Here is a 23,299-nt window from a genome sequence, read left to right on the forward strand (position 1 = left end):
AAACTCCTGTTTTAACAGAGGAGTGTCTAAAATAAGAGTACATATTTCAGTTAGGCCCACAGAGATCAGGTGAGAAGTATGGCAACTAGGATGGTAGGAAATGCACATTTTGGCCGAAAAGAGTACCAGGTTTTCTCTAAAGGCATTCAAATGCAAAAAGTAAAATATACATCACTGTGCAAGTCAAACAACATAAAGCCCATAGGCTGACAGCTTCCTCTCTCTGGTCCATAGGGTCACAATCTTGAGCCCCTTTCCATGAGCTCTTGCAGTAACCAGATGCTCCCCTCAGAGCACACAGTACAGTGTGTGCAACATAATGATCTGACAGACGGTCATTTTATGTTTTCTAAGAACAGGTGTTATCATTAGTGACATTTCTGTATTACATTCTACTTCTCTGGTACTCTGAAATTTCCCCCATAAATAACTTTTTCATTTGGTAACAAAATGTGGCTTTGGGCTGCATCCTTTTCAGTAATAGAGATACTCTTCTATTCTTTCTATGGCAACCTCTTGATTACGGCAACCTCTTGTGTGATTACAATTGTTAAATATTTATTTTTGTGCCTAAAGAAAGGAAGTTAGAAAAAGCAGGTTAAAAAAAAAACCAGTGTTTTCATTAAGCTCAATCTATAAGAACCCTTATTTCTTTTCTTTAAGGGCTCAAAAGTAACTGTTTTCTTTTTAGCAAAGGATAGGGTAACATTACAAATTCACAGTGACAGTGATTGTGAAAACTACCATCAGAAAACTTTATAAATGCAGCCAAATCAGAATGATCTCTGTCTTTTATGTCCGAATTATTTTGTGGTATCCGTGTTTGACTGAAATGAAATAAGTCACTGGGACTTATACATTCAAAAATAAAACTTAAAAATGTTTAATCCCTCGGAATACTGGGAAAAAATTAATGTGAAACCACCAATTCTTAGGCTTATTACATTCACAAACATTAGTCTTGTACCAATTATTTCTTAAAAAGATAGTTTTTTTTTAATGTAAGTAGCAGAGTTTATCTGATTGTACTTCTAGGAAAATAATAGATCATTCTTTTGAAAAATTACCAAATATGCATAAAATTTTTAATTTTAGCAGGAACCAAAAAGAGCAAAAGAGGTAAGAAAAGGACAACAATAATAAATCTTTATTGAGATTTTTTAACAAAATAATTTTTAAAAACAAAAGCTCCCACATGTAAACAAGAACGTAAATAAGTTAGATGGTATTATTATGTACATCCAAGAATCAAAACATGTTCTGGTAAACATTCCATAATCCAGTAAAATGTTTTGACCCATCACTGTTAAGAGAAACTGTGTATTTAATACTATCAATAACGAAACCTAATCTTTGAACGTTATAAAATGGTTTACGGAATATAAACTATACAGTTTAGTTTTTCGTTCCTCCTAGCAATCCGTGGTCACATGTATACTAGTCCTAAGATGTATTTTGTCAGTATTAGCCCAAAATGTCCACCATCCCAAATTAACCAGGTTACACATATCTCCTCCAGTTTTCATGGTAGGATGTCTTAGAACTCATATATTACAACAACATTTTTCAAAACTAACCTCATCCTAAATTCTATTCTAACTAGTCTGGCACTCCTTCATTTTCTCTCTCTGTCTACACATTCATTAGATACCATGGCAATTTCACCTTTAAAAATACTGCTAATACATGTTTAGACAGTAATTTCTGGTAAAACTGTAGTTTATTTATCAAAAAAATGTGAATTTTTATTTTAAAAATGTAGGTCAAGCATTGTCATAGTTGTAGTACTTAATTGAGAATAAGGCTTCAATTTAGAAGATTCAGTATACACATTAAACAAAATTAAATGGCTTAAATTATAATTCATATAATTATAATCTTCATTTTTAGATGGCCAAAATATAGTTTTCTTAATATAAAGTGTTATTTATTCATTGTCTATTTTTACTAATTATATTCAATTCACAGTAATGGCATCAAAGGGACAAGTCATAATAGGTCTCTTTTGAGACCAGGAAAAACTGGTCTGTTATAACACAGGAGTGTCTAAAATAAGAGTACATATTTCAATTAGGCCCACAGAGATAGAAAAGAGCCAGGATAATCTTTGTATTGAGGCCTTGATTTCAGTTTTAAATGTAATTCTTTTCTGCCAGCTGAAATAATTTAAAGATGTGCACAACAGGTCTGTGCTATTTAAGGCAGGTGCCAAGCACATTTTGAAAGGTAATAAACTTACCAACTAGAATGTTCTCCTAATGGAAAAAGAAAAAAGAAAAGCTTTGACAGTTTTTAAGACAGATGTTTAAATAGCACTCTTCTTTTTGACCATTTAAAAATAATTTGGCAGCTGTAACTGCCTATGGTCATAACACATAATTACTTACAAAAGACAAACAACAGATACAGAATTAACGATACACTTTTAATATTTTTACTACCCTCTTTAAGTTGGTGCCTAATGGCATTTAACAAGATTTTTATATTCAGTGAAAAAGATTTAGAACATAAACTGACATGAAGTAAGGAATATAATTTCTCTGTGCCATGCAAAAGAGACGTCAACTTTTTACACGTCATCACTCCGAAATAGTTCTAATTAAAATCCAAACTGTTCCCATTTTTGCATCATTGTCATTCTTTGGCAAAAGATTCAAAATAGCCATGGGTTAGGAAACAACTGTTCACTCATGGTCTCCATTTTTTTTTTGCAAAATACATGTGTTTTGTAAAAGAAATCTGCACTGTGCTTGGTTTATACTACATAATTATAAGTAAGCAAAATATTATGACTTTTTTTGACTAATCTACTCCTAAAGCCTTGAGTTGCCGTTCAATCTCTTCATCTGAGATTGTAGCCTTTGAAGTAGAGGCAGATGGTAAGCCTCGAGCAGCTGATGGAGCTTTGGCCATCTATATTAAACAAAGAAAAAGACAAACGTGCATTAGCAAACATTTGGACTAGGACATACAGGATGTGCTGTAAAGAGGTCTGTTTAATTTACTTTTGAAACAGAAATAAAAAACATGCACCTCATAGTAAAAACAAAACAAGTGACAAAGGTGGTAGGCAGAAACTATTTCCAACTAAGAAAAGATGATGTTCATACCTTTCCAGAAATTTCAATTCCAATTTCATCAAGAACTTGATTCACAATATCCTGGCTTTCTTCTTCATCATCAGAACCGTCAAAGATGTCATCAAGTGTATCATTGACTAGGGGATATGGGAGAAGGAGCAAAGCAGTTACTTTCAAACAAACTTCAGGTTAGACTTATGTATTTACAGTCTAGCCCAACTATTTTGTATATCATAGAAGGCAAATTCAGTGAACTAAAAAAATCCTTCAAAATGTCAGTGAAGTACACTGATAAATACATATTTGAGCCATTAAATCTGGAATAATGTTCATTTCAACACAAATTATCCCATAGTAAACAAGTCTACTCTGTTTTTTTAAAAATTAATTCTAATAGACAAAAACCACGTGATATTCACAGCTACATGTTTAAGATTTTTAAATATTATTTCACAAATTGTATCCATTAAACTGGTAGAGGAATAATATGCAAGAATAAATATCCTGTTAATATCTGGAAAACAATTTACTCTTTTTATATCTATAATTGTATTTTTATACCTCTTAAATTTACATTCAAGATATAGGTAGAATATTCTAAAGAAATCTAAGGTTCAATATTTTATTAAATTTGCCCAAAGAATGATGTCCGATTTAACAGGATTATTACTGCTACAACCTTTTCTACCTCTCTTCCCTCCCCAAAATATTTACTGAAAGCATTCTGTGTAGAATGCATGATGTTGAGTTGTGGGGAAGCAATTTTTGATGGATTGAGATTGTCTTTTTTATCTTTGAAACTGGGCACCTAGTGCCTGAAATGCAATATAAACACGATGGGTGTACAGACGGAGAAAAATAAAGACCTCGGGTAGTTGACACTTGAGTATAAAAGAAAAAAATTAAGAAACAGATTGTGGTAAGAGAAAAGATAAATGATTATAAAGTTTCAGAGAAGGAGATTACATCCAACTTGGAGGAAGTAACATGTGAAGTAATTCGGCAAGGACACATAGGGTTTAACCACACAGAGATACATAAATGGAATGGCCTGGGCAAAGTCACTGTGAGGCAACAGGGACACAAGGAAGAAAGAATAAGTTCTTCAGTTTGGTTGTTATTTAAGGTACATAAATGGAAGATGTCTGGGAGAAAAAAAAAATTAAAGCAGCTAGCCTAAAATTGTTCCTCTCCTGGTATCTGGGGAATGTCCCCAGAAGAAGAAAGACAGGTAACCTAGTCTGATTTCTTTGTAATCATGTTGGTAACTGGGGCTCCTGGCAAACAGGCTTAATATTTACTAGCAAGAGAGTCCTTGTCTATGGAAAGCTCTTACCAGGGTGTCCTGGTTTAGGACTGCTATAGTAACAAACCTATAATCTATGGGTTATGAGCCATAAGGTAGGCAGTCATCTAGGGTATAAACTGAAGATGTTTCATAACCTAAATACTTCCTTCTTGTTTTTTACTTAAAATTTGGGGATTTTATTTTGTAGTAAGCAGAAAACCCCTGAAGGAATTTAATCAATATGCTCAATGGTAAGCCGCTGGAAAAAAATAATTTAGCAGTACGTTACTCAGATGTAACTTAGTAAAGTAATACAGGAGATGCAAAGTCCAGGTCATGCGGAGTTTATAAGGAGTTTATAAGTAAAGTAGTAGTTGCAGAAAAAAAAATGAATGAAGTAGATAGAAGAAAAAGATTAGACAGGTGTAATCAGACTAACAAAGAAGAATGCTTTCAGAAAAAGTGTAATAATGCTCATCAGAGGTATAGTATAAGATTTCCCAACGATCTTGTGTCTTAACTGTGAAGAAGCTTTGGAGCAACATGGCAGAATATAAATCCCAACTTGAAAAAGATATGTTGATTTATACCTTGAATTTATTTTTGGATGAAAATATTATTAGTGTATTTTACTAGGTTATTAAAGAAATGAGTAACCATCAATAACTACTATTATACTACAGACTAACTTGCTATATATTAAAATATACTACAGACTAACTTGTAATGTATTAAAATACAAATGAGAACAACTGCAGTAGGTATTATAGATATCTGATTAAGTAAGGGTTATTGATTCTTTTCATTATAGCTTAATGGAAAAGTTAATTTCTCTGGTGAGAACTGCCATCACTGGCATTGGAAACCATATGTTAAATACTATGATCATTGTATAAATAACAATTCTCTCAGTCATTAAAAAATCATTGATGTTTCAACAACCTGAAACAACTCATAGTTTTCAAACTAAAGTCCTGACGTAAAAACTACAGAACTTTTGGAGCTGCCAAAGATAAACATGCAGTATTATTACAACCGAGAATAAAAATAGGTATACTGAAATACTAGAACAATAATGAGTTTATTAACCCTGGTAACTTAATTAGATACTATTTTATACACTAAATATTATTAAATGCTGTTAAACTAAAATACCAGCAGATGAGCAAAGCTAAACTGGTATATAGGGATACATAGTTGTAAAACATTTATTTTTCTATTTTTCATTTTTTATAGTTGTAAAACATTTAGAAAACATACTTTCAAAACAATGATGCTGGTTTCTGACATAATATAAGTAATAATCTAATGTTGATCAGGGTGCTATGAAGGGTCAGTCATTCATTATTGGTGAAATAAAAATTGGTGTAGTCTTTCTGGAAAGAATTGGTAGTACAAACCAAGAGCCTTATAAAAGTTAATATTCTAAGGAGATTTAAGAAATTCAGTCAAAGATAATATTTAAACATATTTTTCAAAGGATTATCAAACCCATTAAAAATTTTACAACAATCTTATTGACCAACACAAGAATGGTTTGATAAACTAGGGTATACTGATGTTAAATGATATTAAAGCTATTTTTTAAAAAGACTTCAGAGAAGATTTAATGTCAAGGTCATGAGTATATGCTTATGTTATACTATTATGTTTTTAAAAAGCAAGATATTCACAATTGTACATGTAAGGTGATCTCACTTTTGTAGATCAAGATTATGAGAAAAAACAAAATAAACGAACAACATTAATGGTAACTACATCTGAGTGCTGTGATAATTTTTATATGCTCTGTCTGTGTATTCTCTGTATTTCCACCATAACATACAATTAGTTTATATTCAAAAAGACAAAAACTAAATATTAGAAGACTCTTGTGAGAGGGAAAAAAAATGAGAATAAAAACAAACAAAAATAGAGCTCCATTACCTCTACCTCTAATACCGGCAAATCTTCTGTAGTATTAAAGAGCTGACATAACTCTGAAACTGCTTGACTTACATCATGAAGAATTATGTACCTCACAAGTTGGTTTTGGTATACTAATCAATAAAGTAAAACTGCTGAAGCCAATGTGTAATAGAGATGTGGCATAACATATTTTATACCTTTCCCTCAGTTAAATACAAATAGAATTTTGAGCCTATCATTTTTGGTTTCATCATTTCTGCCTTCGTGAATGAAAATATGAGACTTATAGTAAATAAATGGCTAATTCAAAGATGAGAAAACTATAAATTTCTTTATAACTTATTAAACTTACTCATTTCTTCAGTCATTTCCATTTTCATGTTTTCCTTCTGGAAATTCTGCATTGTTTGTAATGTCTTTTGTGGATCCATCTTCTTGTTAACTGCCTGCATTGTCTTTAAATGTATTTACAAGATTCATGTTACTTCCATAATTATGAAAATTTTACTATGAAATAAGTCAAAAGGGAACACATCAAATATAGATAGGCTTTAAAAAGATAGCCATCCTGCCGTAATCAAACACAGAGTGTTAAATATTCTAGAAAAAAATGAAATAGTCATTTGGAAACCATCTGCTTAACATCTATATAATAAAGACCAGTGTGAAAAACCTCATCTGAACAGCAGGCAAGAAATTATGTAATAAAAAACATTATCAGCATAAAATCCTTTGCTATTCAAATAGGAAAATTAAATTTACCTGTTTATGTGGCAAGTAGGTAATGTCAATAAGTTTTTAAATTTAATTTTTATAAAAACTTTCATTAAAATTTTTCATGTCTAAATTAAGATTAGAAGATATACTAGCATATATATTAATCTATTAACACATTTAAAACCATGGTTTAAAAAAATCTAAAAATGTGAATTTTGAAAAACTATGCGAAAACAATTCTCTTATATTATATATTCACAACTCATTAAGAGATTAATGTTCTCTAGTACCACCAAAATTTATTTACAGTCATGTTGCATGTGCTTACATTTTGGTTAATGACCCACAGCATATACGACAGTGACCCCATAAGATTATAATACTGCATTTTTACTATACCTTTCTTATGTTTAGCTACATTTAGATACACAGATACTTAAACCATTATTACAACTGCCTACAAAATTCAGTACAGTGTAGCCTAGGACCAACAGGCTATACCATATAGCCTAGATGCGTAGTAGACTGTATCACCTAGGTTTATGTAAGTATACTCCATAATGTTTGCACAATGACAAAATTGCCTAAGATCAATTTTTCAGAATGTACCCCTATTGTTAAGCCAGACATGACTGCATTTTTATATATATGATGCATAATATATACATGATAAACATATACATATGCATTATATAGCTAATTCAGTATATTAAAAGAAACCATACAACAGAAAACATGTTGATTCAAACCATACAATAGAAAACACGTTGATTTCAAAGATATGAAGCAAACAGTCCTTTCTTTTTTTTTTTTTTTTGAGACGGAGTGTCGCTGTGTGGCCCAGGCTGGAGTGCAGTGGCGCAATCTCGGCTCACTGCAAGCTCCGCCTCCTGGGTTCACGCCGTTCTCTTGCCTCAGCCTCTCCGAGTAGCTGGGACTACAGGCGCCCGCCACCGTGCCCGACTAATTTTTTGTATTTTTAGTAGAGACGGGGTTTCACCGTAGTCTCGATCTCCTGACCTCGTGATCCGCCCGCCTCGGCCTCCCAAAGTGCTGGGATTACAAGCGTGAGCCACCGCGCCCGGCCCAAACAGTCCTTTCTCAACTGCATGCAATGCTGTAGCCAAAGTATTCTTTCCAAGTATGACACTGCATTCCCCCATCCCTCCCCACCTCCAATACACCTAACTCTCTAGTGGCTTTCCAGTGCTCTTAAGTGCTAAAAGCCAAATTCCATAATTTGCCTATGAGAACTAACATGGATTAAACTTTGCACTATTGCCCTCTAGACACACATCTTTTATTCCTTAAATGTGCTATGTTTTCTCCTGCCACTTGAGGCCAGGAGTTTGAGACTAGCCTAGCCAACATGGTGAAAACCCATCTCTACTAAATACACAAAAATTAGCAAGGCATGGTAGCTCATGCCTGCAATACCAGCTACTCAGGAGGCTGTGGCAGGAGAATCACTTGAACCTGGGAGGCAGGGGTTGCAGTGAGACGAGATCACGCCATTGCACTCCAGCCTGGGCAACAGAGCGAGACTGTCTCAAAAATCAGACAATCAAAAAGAATAAGGTAACTGAGAAACAAAATGTATACTGAAACGTTCTCTCTCTCTTTTTTTTTTTGAGACAGAGTCTCTCTCTGTCACCCAGGCTGGAGCGCAGCGGCGTGATCTCGGCTTATTGCAACCTCTGCCTCTCAGGTTTCTGCAATTCTCCTGCCTCAGCCTCCCAAGTAGCTGGGATTACAGGTGCCCACCACCACGCCCAGCTAATTTTTATATTTTTAGTAGAGGTGGTGTTTTGCCATGTTGGCCAGACTGGTCTTGAACTCCTGGCCTCAAGTGATCTGCCTGCCTTGACCTCCCAAAGTGCTGAGATTACAGGCGTGAGCCACCATGCCCGGCTGGAGGCTTGAAACTTTCTCAAAAAGTTTATAAAAAGTTTATAATGTGTCACTGTACTTTTTGTACTTCACAAAATGGATGCATTCTACTCTTCATTTGCACAAATGTATTGGGTACATATAAAATTTTCTTACATGCATATAATGCACAGTGATCAAGTCACAGTGTTTAGGGTGTCCACCACCCAAGTACAATATATTTTTGTTAACTATAATCACCCTACTCTGCTATCAAAGATTGAATTTATTCCTTCTAACTGTATGTTTGCACAGCATTCTACTTTCATGTGCTCTGCTGTCTAAAATGCAATTACAGTTAATACTCCTTATTTGTGGATTCCATATTTGAGAATTTACCTACTCATTAAAATTTATTTGTAACCTCAAATGAATACCTGCAGTGTTTTAATGCTCATCTGTGGACATTTACAAAGCAGCAAAACATCTGAGTCACCCAACATGCACATTTCCAGCTGAGGTCAAACAAGGTGATGTTCTGCCTTCTTACTGCAAATTAAGTGTCCTTTCCACAGTTTATTTAGTGTCACATTTTTCTCACTTTTGTGCTTTTTGTTGGTGATTTCACTGATAAAAAATGATCCCTAAGCATTGTATTAACATGCTGCCCAGTGTTCCTAAGTGAAAGAAGGAAATGATGTGCTTTATGGAGAAAATATATGTTAGGTAAGCTTTGTTCTGGAATGAGGTATAGTCCCATTAGTCGTGAGCTCAATATGAGCAAATCAACTATATATTAAAGACGGCGTCTTTAAACAGAAACACAAGGTTAGTTAGGTACAGATTAGGTGATGAAAAAATGTTGTGGGCAAAGGCTCACAGAAATATAACTCAGTATTTCCCCTGGGAGCAATGGTTCAATATGCACTATTTCAGTGTTCCCGACTTCATGGGACATAACTACTATGAATAACATAAATTGCCTGTGTATACCATTTCCCTAACATAAAGCTTGTGCTTTTCCTCTGAAGCTATTTTTTTCTTTTGCACTTCATATTCATAATCCCTCTTCTGTATATCTAACATCTAATGATATTCTTAAAATCTTTGTCTTATGCAATGTCTTTTAGATCACCCTACTCAAAGGTCTGTGCAGTTCATAAAGCTTAGCATGACTGATATATAGTGGGTAGGTTCCTAGAGACGTATCTTAAGCCCCCAATTGAACTATAAAATTTGTGAAAGCAGAGCTTCTGTCTTAGCCTCTTTTGATGACTAACAGTATCAAGGAGCACTTTATTTATTAAATGACCGAAAGACTCAAGAGTCCTTTAAACTCTACAGTAAAAACACTGATTACAGATATAGAAAAATGTGTTTGTGTGTGTATGCAGTAAGTTAAACATAAGTTCTAGACAAACATTCTGATAAATCTTTCTTACTATTCATGTGACCTTCTCACACATTCATAAAAATGAATCAAGAGGAAATTATCACTCAAAAGTAGTCAGAACATATAATGAAATAAGAAGGTCAAAAATCTTCTGACAATTCGAGGGGAAGAAAGCAAATACTTTTAAAAGTCAATTTTATAAAATTAGAAGCTACATGTGATCTTTAGAAAATGGGATTGTTGGCTGGGCGTGGTGGCTCAGGTCTGTAACCCCAGCACTTTGGGATGCTGAGGCAGGCGAATCATCTGAGGTCAGGAGTTCGAGACCAGCCTGGCCAGCATGTGAAACCTCATCTCTACTAAAAATATAAAAATTAGCCAGGTGTGGAGGTGCATGCCTGTAATCCCAACTACTCAGGAGGCTGAGGCAGTGAGTCACCTGAACCCAGGAGGCGGAGGTTGCAGTGAGCTGAAATCTTGCCACTGCACTCCAGCCTGTGTGACAGAGCAAGACCCCATCTCAAAAAAAAAAAAAAAGAAAAGAAAAGAAAAAAGAAAACGGCTTGTCCTCAAACAAGAAATTTTGATTAAAACATATCAATAAAGAATCTAGAAGTAATTACCTGGATTATCTAGTATTATAACTCATTCTACTAAAAATTACACACATTTTGTACCACATATACACCAGGAGGTGCTTTTAAATCTGCTTTCAATATTGATATTTAAATATCGTTGATAAAATTATAAATCTATGAATATAGAAGCTCCTACTTACTTTTGCTGTGGTAGACATTGCTCCAGCCATCTTCATTTGGGAATTCATCACTTTTGTTTGTGTAGACATAGAAGTAACTTTTGAACTTACAGCAAAAGTTCTCGTCTTCTGTTTCCGTAGATGCACAAGTTGTTTGGCTAAAACTTTGCAAGCTTCCTTATTACCAATCTTGGCCATTTTCTTAATTTCTAACTCCTAAGAGAAGAAACAAACAAAAGAAAATAAAATCATTGAAGGGTAGTCCTCAATAATTTATTTCAGAAGAACAGATCTAACACACATAACAGGCCCTTTATCCCCGATCATGAAGAGGGGAAGAAGCTATTATAAAGTCATAGAGCAAAAGAGTAATCTAAGAAGGCAATTTAGTCTACATGTTTACATGGAAAGAACTAGTATCTTCATCCATGAATACAAAGCAAGTCTACAAAACAGTGCACATGTAGAGCCCAGAAGAAAATTAAAAAAAAAAAAGACTATCCAAAAGAAGGTAAGAGAAAAGGAACAAACATACAACCAAAGAGTTGGTGGGACAGAGCAATAAAGGGCAAGGTGATAGATCTAAAACTAATAATATAGATAATTACATTAAATAAAATAGTCCATTTTACACCTCAGTTGTAAGACAGACTGTTGGATTAGATAAGAAAGCAAACCCAACTATATGCTATCTCAAGACACCAACTTATACAAAAACAAAGTCAAGTAAAAGGACAGAAAAATATATGCTATCTACGTACTTATCAAAACCTGCCAATCTAGAGTGGCTGTATTAATAGAGATGAAATAAACTTAGAACAAGGAATACTACCAGAAATAAAAAGGGGTATTTCATAATGATATAAGGGAATCAATACATAAAGATACCAGGACAATCTTAAATGTGTATGTACCTAATAAAAGTGCTTCAAAATATATAAAACACAATGGACAGAACTGAAAGGAGAAATAGACAAATGCATAATTAGCATGAGAAATATCAACAACTCCACTCTTAAGCATAAAGTCTAATTGTTACAAGTAGACAGAAAATCTGCAGTGATACAGAAGGCTTAAAAAACACTATCACCAATTTGACCTAACTGACATTTGTAGGAAACTCCAACACTGAAAGCAGAATATACATTCTTTACAAGTGTCACTAGACAATCACCAAAGTATTCCATATTCGACAACAGAAAACAGGGCTCAATAAATTTTAAAGGACTGGAATCACACAAAGTATGCTAACTACAATGAAACTCAAAATTCGTAAGAAAAATATGAAAAGAAAATCAGAAATAAGCAGAAGTTTAAAAATAATAGTTCTAAATAAGTCATGGGTTAAAGAAAAAAAGCACAGAGAAAATAATATTTTGAACTTAAGTGAAAATGCAACATAAAAATTTGTGAGTTGCAGTTAAAACTGCTCTTAGAAGAGTTTATAGCACTGAAGTTTGTATTTGAAAAAAAATGAATACTTCATACGCTTCAACATAACATAGAAAAAAGAAGTACAAATGAAACACAAAGGAAATAAGATAAACAAAAAAATAAATATATAAACTAGGAAAGAAAAATCTATGGCTCATGCCTGTAATCCCAACACTTTGGGAGGCCGAGGCAGGCAGATAATGAGGTCAAGAGATCGAGACCATCCTGGCCAACATGGTGAAACCCCATCTCTATTAAAAATACAAAAATTAGCTGGGCGTGGTGGCACACACCTGTAGTCCCAGCTACTTGGGAGGCTGAGGCAGAAGAATTGCTTGAACCGGGAGGCAGAGGTTGCAGTGAGCTGAGATCACGCCACTGCACTCCAGCCTAGTGACAGAGCAAGACTCCATCTCAAAAACAAACAAACAAACAAAAAAACACAAAGAAAAATCCATACAGAAAATCAATGAAACCAAAAATCAAAAGCTATTTTCTTTTTTTAAATAAGAGATCAATCAAATTGATAAACCACTAGCCAGGCTGATGATGAAAACAACTGAGAAAGAGACAGAGAGAGAGAGAACCCAGTTACAAATACTGAGAATGCAAAGAAGGGCATCACTTCCTATCCTAAAGATGTTAAAGGATAGTAAGGGAATATTATAAACAACGTATCAGTATATTTAAAATTTAGTAGAAATGGACAAGTTACTTGACAGACTAAAGCCACCAAAGCTCATTCAATAAGACAGATAACCTAATCCACTGTATATCTATTTAAAAAAAATTTGTAGTTTAATAATCCACCCACAATGAAAATCTTCACTCACAGATGACTTTACTGATGAATACTATCAGACATTTAAGGTAGAACTACACAAACCCTTCCAGTAAGAAAAGAGTATGGGACCCTTGCCAACTCATGCTATGGGGCCAGTATTACTAGGCCAGCGTTATTACCCCGATATCAAAATCAAATAAAAACACTGCACTGCCGCCTGGGCAATAAAAGTGAAACTCCATCTCAAAAACAAACAAACAAACAAAAAAACCCCACTACACAAAAAGAAAACTACAAATCAGTATATTTTATGAACACAGATGCAGATATTCTTAAAATTTCGGCAAACTGAAAATACACTAAAAAAAAACATCATTACCAAGTGGGATGTGTCCCTGGAACAAAAGGTTGATTCAACTTTTGATAATCAAAGTAATTCACTGTATTGACAGACTAAAAAAGAAAACCACACAACCATTTCAACAAGTAAAAAACACTGCTGAGGAAAATTGAAGATCTAAATAAATGGAGATCTAAATAATGGAGAGATATAATACCTTCATAGGTCAGAAGACATTATGTCAATATGTCTTCTGTTAATGTTAACTAACATTATGTTAATATGTCTTATGACACAATGTTAATATGTAACTATTCAACGTAATCCCAATCAAAATCTGATCTTTTTTGTAGAAACTGATTTGTATTCTAAAGTTCCTATAGAAATGCAAAGCACCTAAAATAGCCAAAACAATTATGAAAAAAGAAGTACAAAGTGGAAGGATTAACGCTGTCTAACTTTTAGACTTACTTTAAACCTTTATTAACAAAAATAATGTGGTATTAGCTTAAAAGCAGTCGTGTAAATCAATGGAATAGAGCCCAGAAAGATGCCTACGTTTGGACAACTGATTTTCCACAAAGACGACAAGGGACAGTGTCAGCAATAATTATGTTGAAACAACCGACTTTCCATATGCAAAAAGTGAACCTCTACCCTTACCTGACACCATACTGAAACTTAATTCAATATGGTTCACAGTTTTAAATGTAAGAACTAAAACTGTAATATTTCTAGAAGAAAACATAGGGGAAAATATTACTGACTTTGGGTTAGGCACTCGTGGCTAGTACACTAAAAGTAAGTAGTACACTAAAAGTACTAATCACAGAAAAAAGGATAAGAAATATTAACAACTCCACTCTTATGTATACACGCTAATTGTGACAAGTAGACAGAAGATCTGCAATGATACAGAAGACTTAGAAAACACTATCACCAATTTGACCTAATTGACATTTGTAAGAAACTCCAACATTGAAAAAAAGAATAAAAGAATAAAAAATTGTACGTGATCAAAATAACCCAAAAAACCCTTTCATTCCTCAAAAGACACTTAGGAAAATGAAGGACAAGGTTAAGAACTTAGAAATAATATTTGTACAACATATACTTAATAAAGCATTTGTTTCCACAATATATAAAAACCTATTGTAACTAAGAAAACAATTTGATGAAAAAATGGGTAAAATATTTGAATAGACACTCTGGCAAAAAAAAGATAACTAAATGGTAAACAGGTATATAAAAAGATGCTCAACATCATTAGTGATTAAGAAAACGAAATTTAAAATGACAACGTACTATACACCCACTAAAATGGCTAAAATTAAAGACTGTCAACTCCAAGTATGTGAAACAACTGTAACTTTCATACATTGCTAATGGGAAGAGAAAAACATCACAGGCACTCTGCAAATTTTTCAGCACTTTAATTTTAATTTTTTAGCAGTTAAACATACATTTACCCTATGACCCAGCAATCTCACTCTCAGGAATATACCCAAGAAAAATGAAAACCATGTTCACAAAAACTTTGATTGAATGTTTAAAGCAACTTTATTCAAATAACCAATACCTGGAAACAACTCAAACGTCCACTGGCTGGTAAACAGATAAACAAATTGTGAAATATTCAAACAATTGAATAATACTCATCAATAAAAAGTAATTAACACTAATGCATGAAACAGCACTAATTAACCTCAAAATAATTATGCTGAGTGAAAGATGCCATAAAAAAGGAGTTGATATTATATGATTCCATTTATATAAAATTCTAGAAATGAAAACTAATCTACACTGACAAATCAGTATTTGCTTCACCAGGAAAAAGGGAGACAGGCAGGGATGGGTAGGAGGGATTTCCAGGGGCATAAGGAAACTTTTAGGGAAGACGTATGTTCATTACCTCGACTGTACTAATGGTTTCATGAGTTTATACATATGTCAAAACCTATCAAATTGTACACCTGAAATATGTACAGTTTATTGCATGTCAATTATCCCTCAATAAAGCTATTTTTTAAAGATTTGAGGCAACATACACATAAAAACATAGCATAAAGAATATTTAAAAATGAACCAGACCAGTGTATTATAAAAGTACATTCATTGTCAAAGACACAACGATCTTTAAAATATCAAGCAAGACTCCCATCAGTTAATGTAATTTTTAAAATAACCTTCCTTTGTTTTCCATGACTATTTCATCTTCGCTGTTAACTAAGAAGGTGGTTCTGTCTTGAGCAATCTTTCTTCCTAGATACTCATGACTCTCACAAACTGAAGAATAATTTGGATTCTATAATCAACAGAATACACAGAATCCCAATAAAAGTCAGCAGAATGACACAATAAACAAAGGTAAGCAGAAGATACAAAAATCATTAACTGTCATTTCTTAGTTAAGTAAATCACTTACCACCCGCCATGTGCCTTCTTCTTAGTTAGCTAATTATTCCTACAGTAATTTCCAAATTTGTTTGAAAAGTTAAACTGAAATTTAATGTTCTACTTACCAGCTGTTTTTCTTGTTTCTCTAAAGCTGCTCGATCTCTGATTATAGCCCTCTGTGTACCTCGTAACTCTCGGTTCTGTTCCTTTATTACATCTAGGGGAATCACAAAAGAAACCTAAATTTATAGGTTGTAAAATTTTCAATACCATTTAAAATATTGGATTCACAGATCATGATTTAAAAAAATCTCATATTGGCTGGGCGCGGTGGCTCACGCCTGTAATCCCAGCACTTTCGGTGGATCACCTGACGTCAGGAGTTCGAAACCAGCCTGACCAACATGGAGAAACCCTGTCTCTACTAAAAATACAAAATTAGCCGGGTGTGGTGGCGGATGCCTGTAATCCCAGCTATTCGGGAGGCTGAGGTAGAAGAATCGCTTGAACCTGGGAGGTGGTGGTTGTGTTGAGCTGAGACCAACGCCATTGCATTCCAGCACTCCAGCCGGGACAACAAGAGCGAAACTCCATCTCCAAAACAAAACAAAACAAAACCCTTAGATTTACTAGATGTCAAAAATTTTTTTTACTAAAAGATTAAATATTAAAACCTGAATTATAAATATTAATAAAATATAAAGAATTGACAGTAGGTGAATGCAAATATGCTACAGTCTGAGATTTAACCAAAAGTATTACATCACAATAAAATATTCCCCTAGAGAACGATTAGTATACAGTGTTTCATATAGCACATATATATGTCACACACACACACACACCCTTTTCATGTTTCCTTACTCTAATACTATATGAAATTCAGGAAGGAAGACAGGTTATATGTTTATTAAATCTCTTTGGTTTTCTGCAGTAAATATTAACAGAGTGAAACACCGGACTTTCCAGTGAGGCAGATCTGGATTTGAATCTCACCTCAGCCACTTGATCATCATGATTATACCTTGGAAGAGTTAGTTAATACTCGAAACCTCAGCTTTCTTTTTCATAAGAAAGGACAGTAAGGAGTAAATAACATACAAAGCTCTGATAATGGCAAGTATTCTCTCAATTATAGTATCTTTCTAATTTATCTGAATTCATTTGGATTCTTTAGACCTACCTTTTGAAGAATTAAAGTATTACTCTAGGCCTGATGCACTGTAATCTGGGTTAGTTGTTACTAAACAGTGGTTTCTTCAAAAGATCAGATATCAATGTCAATTCTTGGCAACCCTGATCTCTTGTCAGAAATTTTGTTAAGTTACATACATTATATAATTTAATGTTCATATAATGCTATGGAGTTTCTATTATTTTATATATAAGAAAACTGAATGATAGGAGGGTTAAGTGACTTGCCCAAAGCCACATAGGTAGGAAGTAGTAACACCAGATTTGGTTGGATCCAACCCTTCTGTCTCTTGAACCAGTGATCTTAACTACTTCACTAGGCTAACTTTTTAATAAAGAGATTTAAAAACAACAACAACAACAACAAGAGAAAGAACAGTCTCTTCATCAAATAGCACTGGGAAATCTGGACATCCACATGAAAAAGAATAAAGCTGCACCTTTACGTCACACTGTATACAAAAATTAACTCAAAAAAGATCAATAACCTAAATGTAAGAGCTGAACCTTAGAACACATGGAAGTAAATCTTTATGACCTGGGATTTGACATTACATTCTTAAATATGACATTAAAAGCATAAAGAACAAAAGAAAAAAAGATAAATTGGACTTGGTGAAAATTAAAAATTTTATGCATTAAAGGACATTATCAGGTGAAAAGACAACCTATAGAATAAGAGAAAACATATGCAACCAATATATCTGATAAGAGTTTGGTATGCAGAATATATAAAAAAATCTTATAACTCAAGAAACAAGATACAAACAACCCAACTTTTAAATGGGCTAAAGGTGTGAGCAGACATTTCTCCAAAGAAGATATACAAATGGCCAATGAACACACAAAAAGGGTGCTCCACATCATTAGTCCTAAAGAAAATAATAATACTACTTCACATGTATTAGAAAGGATAATTTTTTATGAAAGGAAAATAACAAGTGTTAATGAAGATGTGAAAATTGGAACCCTTGCATATTGCTTGTATGTAATGTATGTATGTTGCATATTGCTCGTATGTAATATATGTAATGAATGTAAAATGGTTTGGTTACTATGCTTAACAGTTTGGCGATTCCTCAAAAAGTGAAACATCAAATTACTGTATGACCTAGTAATTCTACTCTTAGATATCTACCCGAAAGAAGTTAAATAAGTATTCAAACAAATACTTCCACGTGAATGTTCATAGCATTAGTAACATTAGCCAAAAGGTGTAAATAACCCAAATGATCACAAAGAGGTGCACAGATAAACAAACTGTGGTATATAAATACAATGGAGTATTATGTAGCTATCAAAAGAAATGAAGTACTGATACATACTACAACATGCGTGAACCTCAAAAACATATGGTAAGAGAAGATGCCAGATAGAAAGGGTCACAATTTATAATTACATTTATATGAAATGTCAGAGGTAAATCCATACAGATAGAACAAATTGGTATATGGCAGGGGTTGGGGAGAAGAGACAATGGTTAAGTCACTGCTTAATGGGTACAGCATTTTATTCTGAGGTGATGAAAATGTTTTAGAACTAGATACAGGTAGTGGTAACATACCATTGTGAATGAATGTACTAAATGCCACTGAACTGCTCACTTTAAAATGGTTAATGTTATACGAATTTAACTTCAATTAAAACAACAAAGCCAAAAATCCGTATCTTCTTTAGGATAATTATAGTTATTCTACAGTTATAATAGTTACAGTTAATAGTTACTATAGTCATATTATTGATAAAACTAATCAACCACAATTACTTTCTGAATAAAAGCTAAAATGTCAAAGCTCCTATATCGTACCTACGAGACATCTATCTTATCTCCTTTGCTCATTCTGTTTCTCAATTTTATACTGGTGGGCATCTAATACTTAGGATTTACCAATGAGGTATTCTACATGTTGTTTAAATACAGGAATATGAAATCATAGCACATCTCTAACAGAGATAAAGAAAGAGGGGGCTTTCTCTCCTGCCACCTTTCTTCTTCTAAAATGAGTGAGACTTGATGGGAAACATACATTTTATTTAAGAGAGAGAGCATGGATGGTCCACAGATAAGTATATTTGGGAAATGTTGAAACTGAAAAAAAAATTAAACACATTTCTTTGCTTCAAGGCTTCTGGGAATGTTTAATACATGGGAATGCACTGTCAATCCTTAAATGGAGAATATATCATAGATTATTGATCAAATGTATTAAGAATTGTTTTTAAGAAATATCTATTAATATTTCCTAGATACTAGCGTCTCCTAGAGCATGGATTGGAACATGCTGTATTAGTTTGCCAGGGCTGCCACAACGAAATATCGCAAAGTAGATGGCTTAAACAATGGAAACGTATTTTCTCACAGTTCTGATGGCTGAAAGGAGTCTAGGTGCCAGCAGGTTTAATTTTTCCTGAGGCCTCTCTCCTTGGCTTCCAGATGGCCACCTTCTTGCTGTGTTCTCAGCCTTTTCCTTGTGGATCTTTCTCTTCTTCTAAGGATAGCAGTCATTGAATCAGGGCCCCATCCCCAAATACAGTCACATGAGTGGTCAGAGCTTTGTCATATGAATTGTGGGAGGCAGGGGGGACAATTCAGCCCATAACACACATCTTTCCTCAGACATCTATAGACTGACCCCAAATAACAAAAGTGCTCTCATTTCCCTGTCTTTCAAAGGAATCATGAACCTCTTCATCTGCAACACTCAAACACACCCGATCTTCTTTTGGACTTACTTCCCTATTCTGTCAAAGCCAATGGACTGATATAAAAAACATTTACCACTTACCCCACTGTTTCCATAGAAAATGTGCTCTAAATTTTAAACTCAAATAATAAATAAACTTCCGGAGTACAACCCCTTTGTGTACTAAGGACTCCCTAAACTCAACTAGTATAAGATGAATTGTCAGTATCAGATGGTGGTTTTGTTTTGTTTTGTTTTGAGACGGAGTTTCGCTCTTGTCACCCAGACTGGAGTACAATGGCGCGATCTCGGTTCGCCTCCCAGGTTCAAGCGATTCTCCTGTCTCAGCTTCCCAAGTAGCTGAGATTACAGGCATGCGCCACCATGCCCGGCTAATTTTTGTATTTTTAGTAGAGACGGGGTTTCACCATGTTGGTCAGGCTGATCTCAAACTTCTGACCTCAGGTGAGACACCCGCCTTGGCCTCCCAAAGTGCTGGGATTTACAGGTGTGAGCCACCACGCCCAGTGGTGATGATGGTCTTTTTTTTTTTTTTTTTTTTTTAGACGGAGTCTCGCTCTGTCGCCCAGGCTGGAGTGCAGTGGCGCAATCTCGGCTCACTGCAAGCTCCGCCTCCCGGGTTCATGCCATTCTCCTGCCTCAGCCTCTCCGAGTAGCTGAGACTACAGGCACCTGCCACCACGCCTGGCTAATTTTTTGTATTTTTAGTAGAGACGGGGTTTCACCGTGGTCTCGATCTCCTGACCTTGTGATCCGCCCGCCTCGGCCTCCCAAAGTGCTGGGATTACAAGCTTGAGCCACCGGGCCCGGCCGTGATGATGGTCTTATACAAGCTACAACAGTACTGCTCAGAAAGACAAGCCACTATACTCAGAAGTTAAATTGTGGCCAGATCATTGACAGAGGTGCACAGCAACTGCTGAAACTTAAGATCTAAAATTCTATCTACATATATTTTTTTCATTACAAGGGTGATATAATTAAAAATATAAATTTGGTCTTCGTCCTGGGTTCCTGGCACAGAGGGCCTAAAACCCTTGGAATTTCCTGAATGATAGGAATGTCTTTTGTTATTCACAACAAGCTTCTTTGTACCGTATCTGAGTACATGGGGTAGGTGTGGGAGGCAGCTGATAGCCTCAGAATGAGGTTGGTCACCAGAAAGACCAAACACTTGACTGAAGGGTGGGAACTTTTAACCCCACCCCCACATGTCAGGAGAGGTGGGTGCTTGAGATTAGGTTATTAAAAAACCTTAACTAAGAGATTCAGAGAACCTCTCAATTGGTGAACACACTGATATACTAGGAAGATGGCACACCCAGAGAGGGCATGGGAGCTCTGTCCTCCACCCTAGACCCTTGACCTATGGATCACTTCCATTTGGCTATTACTAATAGTATACTTTAAAATAAACCAGTAACAGTAAATAAAGCCCTCTGATGAGTTCTAAGAATTGTCCTAGTGAATTATCAAAGTTGAAGATGAAGTTGTAGGAAAACCTGGTCAGTCAGAAGTACTGGTGGCAACCTGGGTCTTTCAAGTGGCATCTAAAGTAGGGCAGTCTTCTGGGACTGTCTTTTACCTATAGGGTCTGCCCTAACTCTAGATAATTACTGTCAGAACTGAACTGAATTGCTGAACACCCAATAAGTGTCTGAGAATCAGAGTCAAGGCTAGATATAGCCATCTTTACTGAAAAACAAGTATTATTACATGAGAATTCAACAAAATATGCAATTTAATTAAAACAGTTTGATTTCACTTTTCTCAATTTAATGCAACTATATGTATCATAACAGTCACTGTATATCATAAAAGGTAAAATAAAGAAAATTAACTACTGCATATTCCCCAGCCTCATAGTTGTTAATAGGCCTATTAATATTTAAACAGTTCTAAGCTATAAACTCAGAGCAGCTAATGTTACATACTAAAACATAATCACAACACTTTAAAACATATTATGGTAAGTAGGAAAAGACAATAAAACATATTTTCTTACGAGACAATAGAAATATACTATAAAACTAACAAATTTCTCTTTTTAAAACAATATATTAAATCCACATTTAATAATTTGGTCTTCTAGATAATTCAGAAGGAATAATCTGAGAACAGTCTGAGGCAATTTTAATGTTTTTATAGCCAAATTTATTATCCACTAGATTTATTTCTTAGTAGGTATGATTCCATCCCAAGATTACAATCTCTTTAAGAGAAGGGGATACATATATTTATTTATTTGCTTGTTTGTAGTCCCACCTTTCTTCATGCAAATAGCATTGCAATATATCACACTTACTAGCGATCTATGGAAGTACAAACATATACATTGAAATATGAAAGGATTCCTCTTACAGGCATATTTAACACGTCTTTAAAATGTAAAACAAATCAGTTGTCAAAAAAGATAATTTAACAATAGTAAAATCTGAAATATGATAGGTAGCTTTCTACAATGGAAATGTGGAACACTGAAATAATTGGCTATTTTCCTTATAACTTGCTACTTTCCCCATTTTTCAATGTGAGGCAAGATCATGACAGAAACATGTACAGGGTACTGTTGCCACCTAAGAGAGATGGAGTGCTTGACTCCTGTCTATCCTCTGCTTCTTTCTTCGGGCAGATAAAGGCATGCACTGAATTTTTCATTCTCTAGGACTTCATCTACCTTGTGGTTTGTTGCAAAGACATCATAATCGGTGGTAATAGAAAACTTCACACTGTAAAAATGCCAAAGGTACATGGATATGATATGGTATATTCTCTCTCTTACCATTCAGTGAGATAAAAAGGGTCTGGAAGCTTGATTCATCCACCACCCTCTTTTCGCCCGTGCCCAGCACACCACTTAGAAAAGGCCATCCAGGCCGGCTCCACTCTGGGCATTAAAAGCCTATCTCAAGTCTTGCAGGTTCTTCTTACTGAAGGAAATACACAGGTCTACAGTAGAGTGATAAGATTATAGACTTAAGTCTTGGACTTAGGAGACACAGGTGTTTCTGCCTTTTTTGATTCTGAGTCAATACGGTTTATCTGCTCACAAAAAATAAAAAGTCAAAAAATAAAAAATAAAAACAAAACAAAAAAGGTCTCCCATGTGGTCCAGGCTAGCTCACCAGAATTCTCTACTTGGGGTTTGAGGCCAAGCTCCAACTTGAATCATGCCTGTCCTCCCTACCATTAGTTTAGATATAATTTGTACATTTGAAGATAAAAGCAAAAAGTAATTATCAGGTATAAATATGGACATTCATTAATTTGTGAGTAATACTATTTAAAGTGTCTTTCTTTTGGGCGAAGGTGGGGAGCTATCTCAAGTTTGCAAGGCAGTTCAGGATGAATGCCTCAAGAATGCAGGGACAGTATGCAAATCACCACCGGTCAGCAGGATTCAAGCTGATCTATAGACAAGTAGCCACTATAC

The 23,299-nt window shown here is 34.6% G+C and overlaps 1 protein-coding gene across 1 annotated transcript in view; it reads right to left on the bottom strand.

Moving 5' to 3' along the window:
- Positions 1 to 1,124: 1,124 nt before the first annotated feature.
- CHMP2B (charged multivesicular body protein 2B) overlaps positions 1,125 to 23,299 on the bottom strand; it is a 28,846-nt gene continuing 6,671 nt past the window's right edge. Inside the window, exons 2-6 of the mRNA XM_032150394.2 lie at positions 16,093 to 16,184; positions 11,034 to 11,228; positions 6,629 to 6,731; positions 3,111 to 3,217; positions 1,125 to 2,913 (exon numbers count right to left, since the gene is read on the bottom strand). Of these exons, the coding sequence (XP_032006285.1) occupies positions 2,803 to 2,913; positions 3,111 to 3,217; positions 6,629 to 6,731; positions 11,034 to 11,228; positions 16,093 to 16,184 (608 nt within the window). The 3' untranslated portion in view covers positions 1,125 to 2,802. The remainder of the gene's footprint in view (positions 2,914 to 3,110; positions 3,218 to 6,628; positions 6,732 to 11,033; positions 11,229 to 16,092; positions 16,185 to 23,299) is intronic.

The sequence above is a fragment of the Hylobates moloch genome, unplaced genomic scaffold (assembly GCF_009828535.3).
Source record: "Hylobates moloch isolate HMO894 unplaced genomic scaffold, HMol_V3 SCAFFOLD_4, whole genome shotgun sequence".
Taxonomy (NCBI): Eukaryota; Metazoa; Chordata; class Mammalia; order Primates; family Hylobatidae; genus Hylobates; species Hylobates moloch.